The following is a 15,166-nucleotide window of genomic DNA, read 5'->3' on the forward strand; positions in this document are numbered from 1 at the left end:
AATCAGGTCGGCTCTTTTGGAGGAGGATGGGAGGGGGTGAGGGTGTGATGAAGCATCCCCCAGCATCAGCTGCAGGTTCCCAGTCCTAAAATCCCCTGAAACTAGGGGGGCTCAGTGGGCATCAGGGGTCCTAGAGATGAGCAGAGGAGAAATACTGAGATGCACAGTTAGACTGGTGGGTTGGGGGTTGGCACCTCTGCTGAGAGGGGGACGTTGCCATTTGCCTGCTGGCAGACACAACTGTGACTTTTAAGAAGGAATGGTACTGGAGTGCCATCTCGTTATGTAGTGCTGTCTGCTCCTGGCACTCCTGGGTCCCTGCCCATCCAGGAGAGAGCTGACAGGGGCATGGTGGTTGTTGCTCCTGCTAGTTTTTCAGTAACCCAGAGGATGCACAATTGCAGTCAGAGCTTCAGCCCCCACTGGGAATCCATCCACGTCCTTGATACTTCATGTCCGAGATAAGTCTCACTTCGTGTTCTAATATATATTAGAAAAATGGAGAAAATGACCTCAAGCTACTGTTTTAATAGTAATCTTAATTTAGCAACATTTGTTTCGCTTCATATTCCCCCTGCTCCATTACACTGTGTTCAGTCCCCTTCCTGGAGCCAAATATAGACCTTTTCCTTTTCCTCTCACTGACCTTTTTGTTGCCTTTGCAAATTCTCTCCAACAACACTGCGTACAAGTGTTTTTTTTTTTTTTTCCTAGCCATAGTGCTTATTTCAAGGCTTTGAACTTGGAACTGGTGGCTTGTGTTTAACCTTCCCCGGCTGGCCACTGCTGTAGCCCGTTGTCTCTGGGGTGGACATCAGAGTCATCGTGTCCCACAGAGAGAGAAGAAGGGGTGTCAGAGCCGACTCCAACATCTGGTCTCCCGTCCCCTCGGGGACCAGCCAGCCCCAGCCTGGGCACGGCCGTGGGCAGTGTGCCCGGATCAGGGCCCTGCGGGGCCCTCCCCCCGGATGCCCCCGCCTGCTCCCAGCCGTCCTCTGTATGACGCGCACCCCAGAAGTAACACAGGCCAGGTTTAATAAGAAATCTGTGCTCCCACTTGAAAATCCTCTTGTTACGATGTGTTACACAGTGTTGTTATCTAATAATCTCTGCATGTCATCATTATACCAGGGTTTTGTTCCACTGCTACGAGGTATTGTGTCAATCCTTAATGGGATACTTTCCTCTTTTTTTTTTTTTTTTTTTTTCTTTTTATTGCTGTTTAGTCATTTTATTTCTTTGTATTAAACAACAAAGCCATGACAAATAATTCTCTCTCCTTTATCTTTTTTCAGATGTAACATTCATCCATGAAGGAAATAAGACTTTTCTGGATAACCTTGTTAATTTTGAAAAGCTGGTAAGCTAATTTTGTCCTTCCTGTTTTTGAAAGAGATTCACATTCTCTTCTTCCCTTTCCCTCCCTTATCTTGTGAGACTAAAAGTTTTTCTTCTGACTGAATCAGGGAGAAATAAACAGGTGTAAAAAGAGCAAGCAGGATAAAACAGCCAACAGTTTGTCTCCCATGCCCCTTTCTTCTGCTCCTCTGTCTTCTCACTCCTCCTCCCACCACTTCTGGGTAAAATGGCTAAACCAGTGATGGCCAGCATCACTGCCACACAGTCCACTCAGATTTTTCCCAGTGAGATCTATTCCTTTGCACCACCTCATGGACTATTTCTTCTCAGTTAAGTTCTCCTGCTTCAGCTTTCTCTGAATTATGTTTCCTTTTTTTTTCTCAAGGCACTAAGGAAAAGGTTTCTCTAGTTTATTATTTGCCACTGGCATGCTAATTCCAGGGATCTTAAATGAATTAAAATTTTTGATCCAGGTTAGATGATGAAGAAAATAATGCCTGAATTAAACTGACTGTAAATACCACTACACTAACTTTCATGTAGAATGGCACTTACTGACATTGTATCTTTGGCCACATCTACTCTAGACATGATATGACATCTATTCTGGTATGATATTACTGATAGAGGTTTGGTTTCTCTAATTTGGATATTTCATTTCTCTGTTGATAATATTTTTGTAGCACTGAAAGCCACGGTTTATATATCTGAACTGTGGTGAAGAAACTTCTGGGTTTTTTTGTTCTTTTTGTTGGCCTGGAGTATTTGATCAAGAAACCAAAATGTTCTTCCCAGTTGCTCTAGCTGTGCCATGGGACTGTTAGTCCAGATGGATGTGCCTGGTTCCCAATTATTTCCTCCATGTGTTTACACTTGTCTGAGAATGAACGTGCAAGCATGGAGTTTTTTGTGAAACCAGATGTTGAACTTCTTTTCACACCCTATCATGATGTACATTGTCTTTCAACTTGCAAGCAGATGTAGACTTTGACTTTTGAACCTGAGCTCCTCTTTTTGTGTTTTCTATTTGATTTCTGTACCTTTTCTTGTTGCGGAGTTCACAAGAACACTGATTTGCATTTAATGAAAGGTTTTCTTGTCCCAAGTCCATTAACTGTTTGACCTTTAGGTGTTTGCATAAAACTCATTAGCATGTTCTTCTTCATTGCCTCTTGGAAGTACATCCAATTAACATGTAAATTAAACCAGCTCTTGATGCACAATAATTATTACTAAAATCCCCCCACTGGCCCATATATTTATTTAGTGAATATGTAGGATTTGATTCTCGTTCCAGCCTTAGCCAGACCTTGTTAGTTTGTTTGTTTGTTGTTTAATCATGTATGTATTTAATATATGCTGGGTTTTCTGGGTAAGATTTCCTATCCTTTCTGTCACCATTGTGTCTCCAGAGGCAGCGGGAGCTTTGCTAATTGACTTCAGAGAGCCAGGATTTCACCTTTTCCATGCAAATGGATAATGGGCATTTTAAATGGCGGCGGGGAGGGGACGAGAGTAGGAGGTGATAGTGCTGGGGTAAGGGTTGTTCAAACTGACACTTCCTCCAAATTATTAGTCAGATCATGCCCTCAGGAACTGCTGTCTCCTGGAGCCCTGTGTACATATGAATGCAGGCAGTAGTGCAAGCTTAGGAAGTGGGGTCTTAGGAGAAATTTAAATATGAATATAGTGGAAATTCAGGCAGTACACTTATTACACTGGTTCATTTGGATGCTAAGGTATTTAGTCAGTGGGCATGAACTGACAAGATGCATCACACATGATCACGTATACATCAGTTCATGTTTCTTTTCTAATTATAAGGGCTTTATCCCAAGGAAGGATATCTTCCTTGGTGCTTTCTACTGTGCTGAGCACTTTCTGGCCTCTGCTGAGAAAAATTAGGATTGACATTGAGTCCTGCTTGGTTTGGATCAAGCCACTGGACCTCACCTGAAGATTTGCTATTGGAGAAAAAGAAGAAAGGAATTATTCTACCATAGCAGATTACTGCTTTGGGGAAGGAACTTACTGTCATAAATGCACAGAATTTCTGCTTAGAAATTTAAAAGCAAAGATGGTTTCTCATGTCTCCATTTGAATCAGTACTCTGAAATATTTCATTTCTGCATTAAGCATCTCACCTTAAGGAGGACTTGTCAGTCAAAACCATTCTTTTTTCCAACTATATCAATTGGTTTAATAAAAGATATTCTCTCTCCTTACAATAGCTGCTTCTTTTATATTCTTAGACCATCATGGCCTCAACAATCTTACCGTAACAACTTGATTTGACATGACTTGATTGCAGTGAAGACTAAGTTAATTCAAAGTATAAATAAGGGAGTTTACAAAGAGAACAAAATTAAATGATCTTTTGTCTTGGGAATGTTACCTAGTTTTAGCAAAAGTCGAAAGGATTGCGGTGGCTTATTTAACTCCATGCTGGGTGAACTCTAGTCTAGAAAAGTGTTGGGTCAATATTTAGTACCATACCCACTTCCTCAACTAAATCTGAAGGAATAATTGAAAACACGGTCTTATACTGTTGCATCTCGAAGTATTTTCATGGTGTTTACCGAGCTGCTTCACTGAAATGTGGCTTCTTCAGGTTTTTTTCCTCCAGTCAGCTGTCACCCATATTTTAGCAATGACATGTCTTAGCCACACCCCCAGCAAACTCTAATACAGGTCAATGGCCATTACCATTTTAGATAACACCTTCTTACCTGGGGCCTTCAGCTGTAAAGGACTGTGTACATGCAGCTGAAGGTTCTCAGCTCCCACCCCCTGAATATCTGTGCAACTCCCAAGCCTGCGTTTTTGCTATCCTCAGTTAAAGGAATGGTAATGAACCTAGGTAGCTGATAGCCTGAAAGGCCACTAGAGATGTGTGTTACTCATCACACTAGTGGTATGCAAGCACCTGATTAAACAGTCAGGAGACAGCATTTGCTTTGCAGATGAATTGGCTGATTTTCTGTATTACAATTGGATCCCAGAGAGTTGAAAACAGACAGAGAGAAATGCCTCCGAAAGCCAGGAGATTGGGGATTCTGCTGTAAGAGATCATTACACAAAGAGGTGGTTCTGTTACCAGAGCATCACCTTCAGAAGTCAGTCTTGGGATGGACCCCCACACTGTCAAAGGAGAAAGAGCAAAGAATGAGAGTGATTGAGATAGTGGGGTCTCTCTTCTAAAAGTCAAATGCAAAGGGCATCAGCTAAAAAACATCACAGCAGCAGCACTGGTGGAAGTTGTAGCTCTCCCAGTACTCAGACTATTGATAATGAAATCTAGATCATCTCATTAGAACTTAATTATTATCAGTGCAAGGACATCAGCACAAGAGATTGCGTGATTTCATGTCAAATGAAGCACAGCGGGTAACAAGAAAAATTATTTTGATTCACTGATGAAAGGAATATGAAGTTTCCATTAAACATGCTCTTGCGATAAATTTTTCTGCAGAGGAGCCTTGTAAGCCACTCCCAGGGTGTTGAGAGATGAGCTGTTCTGTGTCATTCTGGTCTTAAACATACTCTACTCATTACAGTTAATCCTTTCCACCTCTTTGCGGGAGATGTGAGAAGATCATCAGATGTTTGCATGAGCTATTATATCGTTCCTGCTAACTGCAATTTGCTTAAATTAGTTACTAGATATGGTGAAGAGTTGCCACAGAATCAGTCAAATAAAGAAGAAATAATAATGCCTTAGGAACTTTATGGGCAACATCTAGGGAAAATGAGCACACTCCACTGATTTATAGTGAACAATTCCAGTTTTCATAAGTTGAAGACCTGAGCCTGAATGAGAAACCAAATTTCGACTTTTTATTTCCTCTGCTTACTCTAAGTGAACATCCAATATCTCTGTTAGCACCAGATTTTCTTAAAATAGTATACCTATAGCATAGTCTTATTTGGTATGTGTCTGCGGAGATGTCAGGGTCCTTGCTCTGTGGTGTTTAGACTATGGGCTCTTTATTTGTGTTGGTTATCGTACTGCAGAAACCTGCCTAGCTGACACTGGTGCCTGATTGTGCTGGGCATTATGCAAGTATACATTAAGGTATAGTCAGTGCCACAAAGGGGCTTGTAAGCCTAACTGGACAACACCTGGAGACAGAATGAGAGGTTGCAGACTACCAAATGCCCTGGATAATGCACTAAAGTTGGGGGTTGAACCCAGAAGCACCCACCCAGTCCACAGGACTTCCCATCTGTAGGCGTTCAGTTTAATAAAAGTCACCTGAACAAAAATAAGGAATTGTTTGACTGTTTTTCATTACAACCTTCTATGGGCTCTTAGGGTGTTGTTCTCATTTAATCTCTGTGATACCAGTAAGGACCTTCTAGACTAACGCTGTTTCATCAAATATTGTCACTAAGACAAAGACCAAAGTCTTTTTCCTGCTATCTTTGCTTTCTACCTTACTGTAGATTTCGCTGTACAATGTAGGACAAGGAGGTTTTTTTAATGACAGAATCCATCTCAGATTTTTTTCACTGACGTTTTATATCTTATCTTTGCAGCACATGATTGCAGATACTGTTCGGTCATTGAGACACTGCAGAAATAACCAGTTTGGTGAGTAGCCAAAATTTGCTACTTATTTTGCCTTTGTACAGCCTTGAGGGTTTTGTTTTTGTTTTTTGTTTTTTTTTTTTCTGCCTTCTTTCCACTTGCTCAGGTTTACTACACCAGCAAAACATGGTCGACAATTATTTAACCAACTGGCAAGAGGGGGCATCACTGTTGGAAGGTCAACATAGCAATAACCATAGTTGGATGAAGCTTTACTTTACAAAGAAACAGCTTCCAAATTTTTTTGTAAATTATTTTCCTGCAAAAACTACCACCTCTTCAAAATACTGTGCAAGAGCTGTGCCAGCTGCACTTAATAATGGACACCTCTGATATATGCTGCTCTTTCTTACTTCCCCAGCTATAACCAAGTTGCCTCAGTCGCTTGGTAGGCTGTGTGTTTTGGTAATGGATTCACAGCTGTCTTGGCTTCCAGTAGCTAAAAGATGGTACTCAGCACCACAGCTTTTCACTTAGCTTTTCATCAAGAGCAATTGTTTGCTTAGTTTGGGTTCTTAAGGACATTTCACAAAATGGTAAAAGTTTTGATGATACTAAGGTCCTTGTGGGTTTTGTGAAAATAGTTGCCAAAGTAGAAAATAGGGGGTTGTGTTAGTACCTCTGCTAGGGGAAGCCCACAAATAGAGCTCTGCCTGCTTTAGACACTGGAGGATCTATGCTGATGGGAATGGTCACAAGTGCCTCAGCCACACAAAAGACTTCTGTGTGTTTCCACCTTATTATAGCCACCAGAGAATCCAACCCTATGGGACCATGCCAGAAGACACTAGCTTACTCTGTTCTGCTGCTCACAGAGGAGAAACCTTGTTTTTCTCTTCAGCATTTCTCATTCTCTGCAGAGAGGTTAAACACGGGAAGGGGACAATTACAACACTACTTTAGGAAGTGGTTAGTTTTTAAGCCAAACCCACTAAACATGTCCTTTATTGAGGTGACTAAAACCTCTTTTCCAAAGAGAAGTTCAGGAATGTGCTGCAGCCTTGGGGAAAAAGAGTTTGAATAATTTCTTTTTTTCTAGCTGAATTTTCAGCAGCTGTCAACATGGACTCCAACAAAAAGAATAATGATAATAATTTTGTGTATAAATACACATACCTTGGAGAATGATAGGTACTGTTGAGAGCTTTGCTGAACATTTGTTCCGTAGAATCACCATGTGGATGTACAGTCTTTTTTTTTTTTTTTTTTTTTTAAAGAAAGGCTGCTTAGTATTATGGTTCTTGTGTTATTTTGTGTTATAAATATAAGAGAGGGGGGGAGGAAGAAGAACATGCCTTTTTTTTCTATTCTGTTAAACCAGTTATTGAAGGAAATATTGATTATCCAAACCATGCCTCTGTGAGTTAGAATATCTCTTATTTGGCATTATAAAATGTAACATTGGTTTATTTTAATGATGTGATTTTTTTTCCCAGCTTCTCTGCAAATCTTTCATCTCATTTTTGCCTTTTTTTTTTCCCCAAGTGGTTTTGTAAGTGTTGCAACATAAATCCAAGGTTAATACCTGAGATTTATCATATAATCTGGTAGTTTGAAGTACGTGATTGTTATTTTATTTTACCACAGACTTGATTTATTGTGAAGCTGGCATTTAAAAAGCAGCTTATACAGACATCCCTGTAGGCACTTTTTTTTTTTCCTTAAATTCGTTTAGGCATGAAATGAATTCACTGAATATTTATTGAGACTTTATGGACAGTTTCCTTTTCTAGTGGGCTTATTTTGCTCTCAGGAATGTGAATCTTTCTACTGCATCAATTCCCAGATTGGCCTAAGAGCAGCAGGCGTCTCGCTGTAGGAAAGAATTCAAACAAAACTAAGCAAGGAATATTATTATTGTTTATGAACTGTATCGCGTGTATTAAGCTTACAGGCCAAAGTCTGTCTGGGTTAAAAACTGGTTAGGTTCCAAGCAAGACTGAGATGCCTTTTTAATGGAAATAATGCTTTTATATCCTAAATCCTGAAAACAAATAATAGCATTTCCAAAACCAGTCAAAGCAGCCTAAGAAAATAACATAATTCAGGCTTTTGACATTTCAGGTGTTAAGGAGAAATACAAATGTTTTTCAGTATGTTCAGTACAGCTGCTGGGATCCCATTCCCCCAGAACAAAAAGGACATCTCTCTCTCCTGACACAAATTTATCACGTTGTTGTGTTGTCTCCCACATTTCTCAAGTTAGTTAGCTACTCAGAAATAGCTCATAAAAATAGCTATTTTTAACAGGGGAGCCCTGTTAGCAGCCGCACACAGAACTGGCTGCACTGACATCCCACGTTACCTGCAGAGCATCGTACAGCACTCTTTAGAAACAAGTGGGGTGGTCGGTTCCTGGAAAGCTTCTCGTGTAGCTGGAGAGCATGGAGAAAAGGATGATAATGAAACAAAGGAGAGGGAGGGAGTGCGTGAGTTAAGCTGATTGGTTCAAGGAATTTTGAGGGGTTTTCTTTCTTAATTTATGGTAATGTTATTAAAAATTCCTTGAGGACATGGGCTAGAAAGGACCTCTGCAACCTTTGCTCGTGTGTCAGTCAGCAATGCTTGGGAAAGGTATCTCATCGCTTTCTCTGTGTGTCTTGATGGTCCCGTGGCCATGAGCTTAGCTTTTCCTTTTCCACTTCTGCTGGTCACCAGCCATGCTGGAGGGTCTCACGGGCGGCGAGTTCCCCCAAGCCAGTGCCAGGCATAAAGCTTGTAACAGAAAACATCTGCTATTCAAGCCGCCCTTCAATTTGTCTGTTACACAGCTAATTCCTTTTGCCGTGTGAACTCCCGTGAAATGACAGCATGACTCTCGTCTCTATTACTAGATCAGAAATCAAAAGCATAACAGATCAAAATGCAGGGGCCTGGCAGAGCAGCTTTGAAGAGCTTTTGTATCCATCTGCTGTGCTGTCACCTTTCACCTGCTCTGAAGGAAATTATCCGAGGCCTCCTGTCTTGTGTACTTGCGTTACGGTTGTTTAAAAGTTACAGCTGGGTTGCCCACCCCTGCTCAAGGTCCCGTTGTGCTGCCAGAGCGGCACAGAGGGAACCTTGAACCACCCTTTCTGGGGACAGACTGCCTGTACTGCCAGCAGGAGTAAATCTTCCACCTGGGAAGAGTCAGCTTCTTGCCACCCACTTGTCCCTCCTTCGTGCACGCTGGCTGCCCTGCCTTGCCCGCTTCTTTCTTTCTTCTCCCCTTTTCTGTATCTAGCTGTTAGTTCACGCACAGCACTTCAGCAGCAAGTCCTTTGGATCGCTGGCCGTCTTTCTTGCACCTGTCTAGCACCTGACAGGTTGTCACACCGGGGACTTTGTAATGCTCAGGACAGAGAAGCACACAAAGCATGGCTTTCTGATCCCTCCCCTTTCTCCTGTCTTACAGGCAATGAAGTTCCTTCAAAAGAGCATCATGAGCTGAAGCCATACGTCCATCACCTGCATGTCATCGACAACCAGCAAGCTCTGTTTGAGCTTTCTCACAGGATAGAGCCGCGAGTGTGAGCATACACAGCTTCATATAACCTTGTAACTGCAGCACTTTGAATTAAGTGAATGTTTATGCCAAGCATGTTGCTTCCCTATATGAGAACAGTTTACTGAGTTTTATCAGTAGCTCACACAACATGCACAGGAGAATCGGGCAAGAGCCAGCAAAGGAGCTGCTCACAGAGTTGCAGGGCATGCTTGGTGCCATCCTCGCTGGTCACCGGGACGGGAGGGAGAGGAGCAGCGTCCTTTGAGCTCAGGAGCTTGGTTTCTGTGAAAATATTGTTTGGTCCAGTGTAGCTTTCAATGCAGATTCTGCCAGTATTAGAATGAAAGAAACCGTCGTGTCACAGCAGCAAAACATTTCAGCAAGCAACATGCCGCAAGGGGATTGATTCTCAGTTCACCATAGTACGTACCTCACTAATTCAAGGCTGCCGAAGTATTTTTGCCAAAAGTCCTGTGCAACCCATGCAGCTCCTCTGAGTCTTATTTGAGATAAGTGTGGACAGACAACCAAGAATGGGAATAAAAAGTCAGCGCACCAGATGAAACTCAAGAGTGCATCATGATGTGGAGGTCAGCAGTAAACAGTTCACACTCTTATGGCCCCTTAAGAATCTGCTTTCTAACACACCATAAGAACTAGTCCACTTCAGTTGCAGTTTATGGACACAGTTGTTTGTACACTGAAAATGTGTTATTTTCTTCCTTTTCAGTTATCTCAGATACAGTACCAGCTCCTGCGGTTAATGTGTTATAAATTATTATAGCAGGAGCTTTGTTTTCTGCTTGGATTATAGCCTCCTCGGTGTCTATTCAGAGGCAATGCTTAGATCCACCTACATTCCTAACTCACCTCCTGGAAATACTCTTTCAGCAGGTAAAATTTCACCTAACTTGCACACACTTTTAGTTTCTAAAGAACAAAAGGGTACACCTTACAGTGTACCAGTGTAATTACCTGCATACACACACCGGGCTCTCAGCATCAGGGTCCCTTTACTGCTTCTGGCCATCTCACACCCCTCCTTAGCCAATTTTCATGTAGCTAAAAGTACTACTACTTCTGGCTATGTACTGAAGCAGCATTTCTAAAGCCTTGTCTACAGCTGACTTACATCTAAGCACCACCGTCTCTGTAGCTTTGGTTTTCAGTGCTAAGAAGTTGCCCTGAAATAATCTAGTGAATGCCACAGCAGTGTGCTGTGCAGTGTGGCACGTGTTTGTGCGCTGAGTCACAGTAACAGTTCCTTTGCAGAGCAGGGAGGATACACTGCATTGCTTGCCCATCTCTATTGTATGTTTTCCACATGAGGAAGACTTCCAAGAAAATGCTCCTTTACTGAAGTGTGGGAATACTGAAGTAGCATGCTCTTCATCATTGTGTTATCTCTGGTTTAAAGGGATTTAAAAAAAGCAGCTTTAACACGTAGTCTGTGGGGGAATCTGTAGAATGCATTCAGTTTTCCCATCTGTGAAATATTGTATAGATCTATTGTAAAGGAAACAGATGTTTCAGAAATGTATTTGCTTGTACTTTGTTATTATCAAATACTATATGACTTTTTTTTTTTTTTTAATAAAAACAAAAATCTTCTTTTTACCCAGTAAAAAGAAAAAAAAATAAACTCTTGCTGGCCATGGAGTAAAAATTTCCTATGTTCTTCTGTAGATGTGACTGCACATATTGTAAATAACTCTTTTGTGCAAACAGACCAAAACTGTTCAGATGAGGATACTAGCTGCGGTGGGCTTATTTTTGCAGTGTAAGAACACAAACCAGACAAAATTTGTTGCTTGTGTAATTGCAGTTCTTCCTCTGGCTACAGCACTCCCCGAATCCCCACTCTAGCCCCATTACCTGGGTTCTTTGCTGGGTTTTGAGCTCCCCCTTGTGAAATCTTTTTTACTGTGGCATTATTTTTAGGAGCTTGTATGTAGACCAGCCTGCATGCTGTTCATGTGGTGTAACACTAGTCCATAAATTGTTCTGTTGAAATCTGTGGGAGCGAGAGCATTAGAAGGTATTCAGGGTGAGAGAGCGGGGCTCTTTCTCACTTCACTGCATTTGGCTCTGTGATAGTTTTGGTAGTTACTGCTGCTGAAGCAGCAGCAATGCCAGAGAAAAATAAAAGACAAGGAAATGAAAGAAGGGAAAAAAAGAAACGGGGGTGGGGAAAGAAGAAAGATGATTCTGTGCTCAGTCTTTGATTTGAAAGCACACTAGAGCCACCCTGAAGGCTCCTCACTGTGCTAGATGAAAATGGTTGAAGGAAATTGATGGGTTAACTTGTACCAGTGTGCTTCAGGCCAGCTGAGGTATTGGCTATCTGCACCACTGTAACTATACTAAATGAATTGTTGTCTACCCCTTGCAGCTGGCATAAAATCAATTTGAAGGCACATAGCCAGCATTAACCTCATTGTTTGTGTTGTGGCTAATTAGACTACTGTTTAAAACTTTACAAACTAGTTTTCATAGTGGCCTGCATAATTTCAATATAAATTTCTGGTGTGAAGGGCCAACATGGGTGCATCAATTTCACATTGAAAATATAGAACTTATAACTGTTCCCATAAAGGAAAGTCAAATATCCCAAATCTGTAGCTAATCTGTCTCCTAAGAAAAAGGCCCTTCAGAGTCTTCATTCAACAGGTAAAGTATTGCAGAGCTGGGCTGCAGGCTGGCAAGCAGTTTGAAGGTGTGGTAGTTGGGAGGAGAACTAGAAGTAAACCCTGTGAAAGGGAAGGGGGGCATTATACAGCCTCTAACGGGGTCCAACACTGGTGATATTGTGTAATTTTTTTTTTTTTTTAAAAAACCTTCAATAGTGTAATTATGTTATATTGGATAAAATCCATGAATCTTGCAAGTTCAGTTTATCACAATTGCACCTGGGGTTAAATACTCTGCGTATTTTCTTTAGTAGCCTTGAGGAGTAATTCGACAAAACAAAGGAAAGAGCTGGGTCACTCTGTACCTCTTTGGTGTGGGATTTTGTTTCATCAGATTTAGATGTTTCTATAACACAGCTTTTTGATTCTAGCCCCATCATCAGAAGTAAATTGCATTTGCATGACAGTGGCAAAAAAGGATGTTACCAGAAATAATAAGATACATGCTGCTGTAAAGTTACAAAGAAAGATGTAAATACTAAGCATTTTAGCAGAGTAATATTTATTTGCATAGCCTATTTATTGTCATCTTATACACTGTTAAATACTGGGATGAAGTCAATGAGCTGAGGTAAGAACACCTGCCTGTTCCATTCTCTCTGAGTGCCATAATGCTGTCAACTTGCATTAAAAGTAATAAAATAGAAAACCCCAAATCAAGATATTTACCTAACTTCTCAGGGACTATGGCTAGTAGTTATCCACCGTTATGAGACCTGGTATGTATGAAATAATCCGATTTACCAGAATTAATATTGCCAATGTTTTCCTTTTAATATTTCATGCTTGTCTGCCTCTGTACATATTATTGTGTTGTGTATTTATGAGAGCTAGTAAGCAATAATTTATATGTCAAAATGGCCAAGCAATACAAGGTTAAAACTTGTAGAAGCAACTGTTACATTTATCTTGCATTTTCCAGTGTTTTTTTAATATTGCTTTTAAAAATATAAAAACTACCTTAACGAAGTCTGGGCTCTGTGCCTTCATGCCTATCACATGTACTTACTGTTCTAATGGGAATATTTTACTTCCAGTCATTCCCTTCCACAAACCCTCACTGTGTTTGCAATGTGGATGCTGATGCACGTCGAGGCTCAGGAACCTGATCCCGTTCAGAGCTGCTCATCTGCCTCTGGTCGGTGGGACTCACTGGTACCCACATTTCAGAAGCAGGGATGAGGTTAATAGGGGTCTCAGCTGTGCCTTATCATCAGGGCACAGTCTAAGAGGGGCCTGGAGCCACCATGAGAAGTCCCCGTGGGAGAGGGGAGGAGTAAATCTATCTTCATATCCTCTGGCGTCTGCTTATCAGCACTTGATTCTCTTACTGAGGACAGCAAATGCTTTTCCTTGTCATCAAGCATCCCTGCCAGTGCTATTTCCTCTCCTTCCTCTCAGCTGGTCTGCTGCTGGGAAGGCAGAATCTGTGATGGGCTGCAAGTGCTCTGTAATGCAGCTGAAGCTTGTCCTGTCCTTCCACCCTTTCCACTTGCAAACCCTGGGAGCCACTAAGCCAAACCTGGCTATTTCACACAGAAATAACAATTGGTACTGACAGCACGATGTCTGTTCAAAGTGCTTTACAAATAGGCTGTACTTAATCATCTGAGTGTCTGCACCTTGAATAGTCAAGCCTGACTTACAAAGTGTTTATAGCAGTGTTAATATACAGGTAGGGAGAGTCTTAACTGGTGTAATTAGAACAGCACAAGCCAAATTGTTGACACAGCTCTATAATGATGTTTAAGGATACTTTACAGACAGACATCCTTTCCCAGACCCAGCAGTGCAAGCTGAAGAATTTATGTTCCCAGCTGCTCATCACTGTCCCTTCACTGGAGATCATTGCTCCCCACAGTATAGCCCAGGAGACCTAGGCAGTATCTCCTAACCAGTTGCAGTTAGCTAGCTGGATTACTTCAAGCCACAGGTGGCTGCATGCAAGCAGCTAACTGCACAGAAGGGCTCTCCTTCCATCCATCAGCCTTGCTGGGAGGTTGTCACAAGAAGCTAGAATAACAATACCTTTAAGACAGATTGCAAAGGTGAAGAGGTAGAGCTGAGAATAGCTGCCTTACAGCTCCAGCTGTGCTAAAGGAGCCCCAACGAGAGGCTGCTGCACTCCAGATGTTGTCCCTTCAGACCACCTTGCTGAACTATTCAAACAAAGGGCTCCTCCGTTTCTGTGAGTCAAAAGGAGATTTACTGGCAAAGACCTTCAATCTAAGCTGCTCGATGGACTCTGTGAATTTTAACAAAAGTGGTTAGAGAGGCCTGTGATGAGCCGTTCCCGTGGGAGCTGTGTGAAGGTGAGAGGCAGCAGGTGGGGGCAGTTCGCTCTGGGGCCAGCGTGGCCCTTGGTGCAAAGTGGGACTGACCTGCACCAGGACAGCTGCTCTACCCTACGTAGAGGTGATTCCCTCTTCTCCATGGAAAAAAAACCTACTCAGCCTGAAAAACAAACCTCCTAACTGCTTGCTGCATTTCATATCCAAGCAGGCTTTCATGCCATACAGAGCGCCTGCCCTGGTGTACTGCTTTCTTCCACCATGGGGGTGGCAGCCAAGTCACACACACAAAAAAAAACAAGTAAGTCTTCCTCTGGATGTGAGTACTGTCTACCTAGACAACCACAATGACCACCGCTTCACACTGGGGAGTTGTGACAGCACCCTACACGCACGGCTGCAGTAATACTGTGAAATACCTGTAGCTGTATCAGAGTTAAGAATATGCAATGCAGTTAATATAAAATCTGGAGAACTGAGGAGGTCTGCAAAGGTGGGCCAAATGAAGAATTTTTGAAGCCAGGAGAGAAGTGTTCTCTGCATTTCCTCTTGTCTGGAAGGTCAGTGGCTTTCATAGGACCCTTGTAAAGGTTCAGAAAGCCTAGTAAAAGTAAGCTTGGGCAGTAGTCCAGCCTCAGAGCCTTTAAAAGGTCAAAGAATGGCAATAATACAGTCTGCACAAATTTAATTTTCGCTGCCCATGTCAGTGGTAAGCATTTGCAGGTGGTTGCCTCCCCAGGAGGTCTGT

General features: G+C 42.0%; 1 protein-coding gene across 1 annotated transcript in view; it reads left to right on the top strand.

Annotated features, from left to right (window-relative positions):
- The window catches only part of RAPGEF5 (Rap guanine nucleotide exchange factor 5), a 162,835-nt gene extending 149,743 nt beyond the window's left edge, over positions 1–13,092 (top strand). The window contains 3 exon segments of the mRNA XM_042802015.1: positions 1,296–1,360; positions 5,899–5,953; positions 9,345–13,092. Of these exon segments, the coding sequence (XP_042657949.1) occupies positions 1,296–1,360; positions 5,899–5,953; positions 9,345–9,463 (239 nt within the window). The 3' untranslated portion in view covers positions 9,464–13,092.
- The last annotated feature ends 2,074 nt before the right edge of the window (positions 13,093–15,166 follow it).

Source organism: Tyto alba, unplaced genomic scaffold, assembly GCF_018691265.1.
Source record: "Tyto alba isolate M040663 unplaced genomic scaffold, T.alba_DEE_v4.0 Super-Scaffold_38, whole genome shotgun sequence".
Lineage (NCBI taxonomy): Eukaryota > Metazoa > Chordata > Aves > Strigiformes > Tytonidae > Tyto > Tyto alba.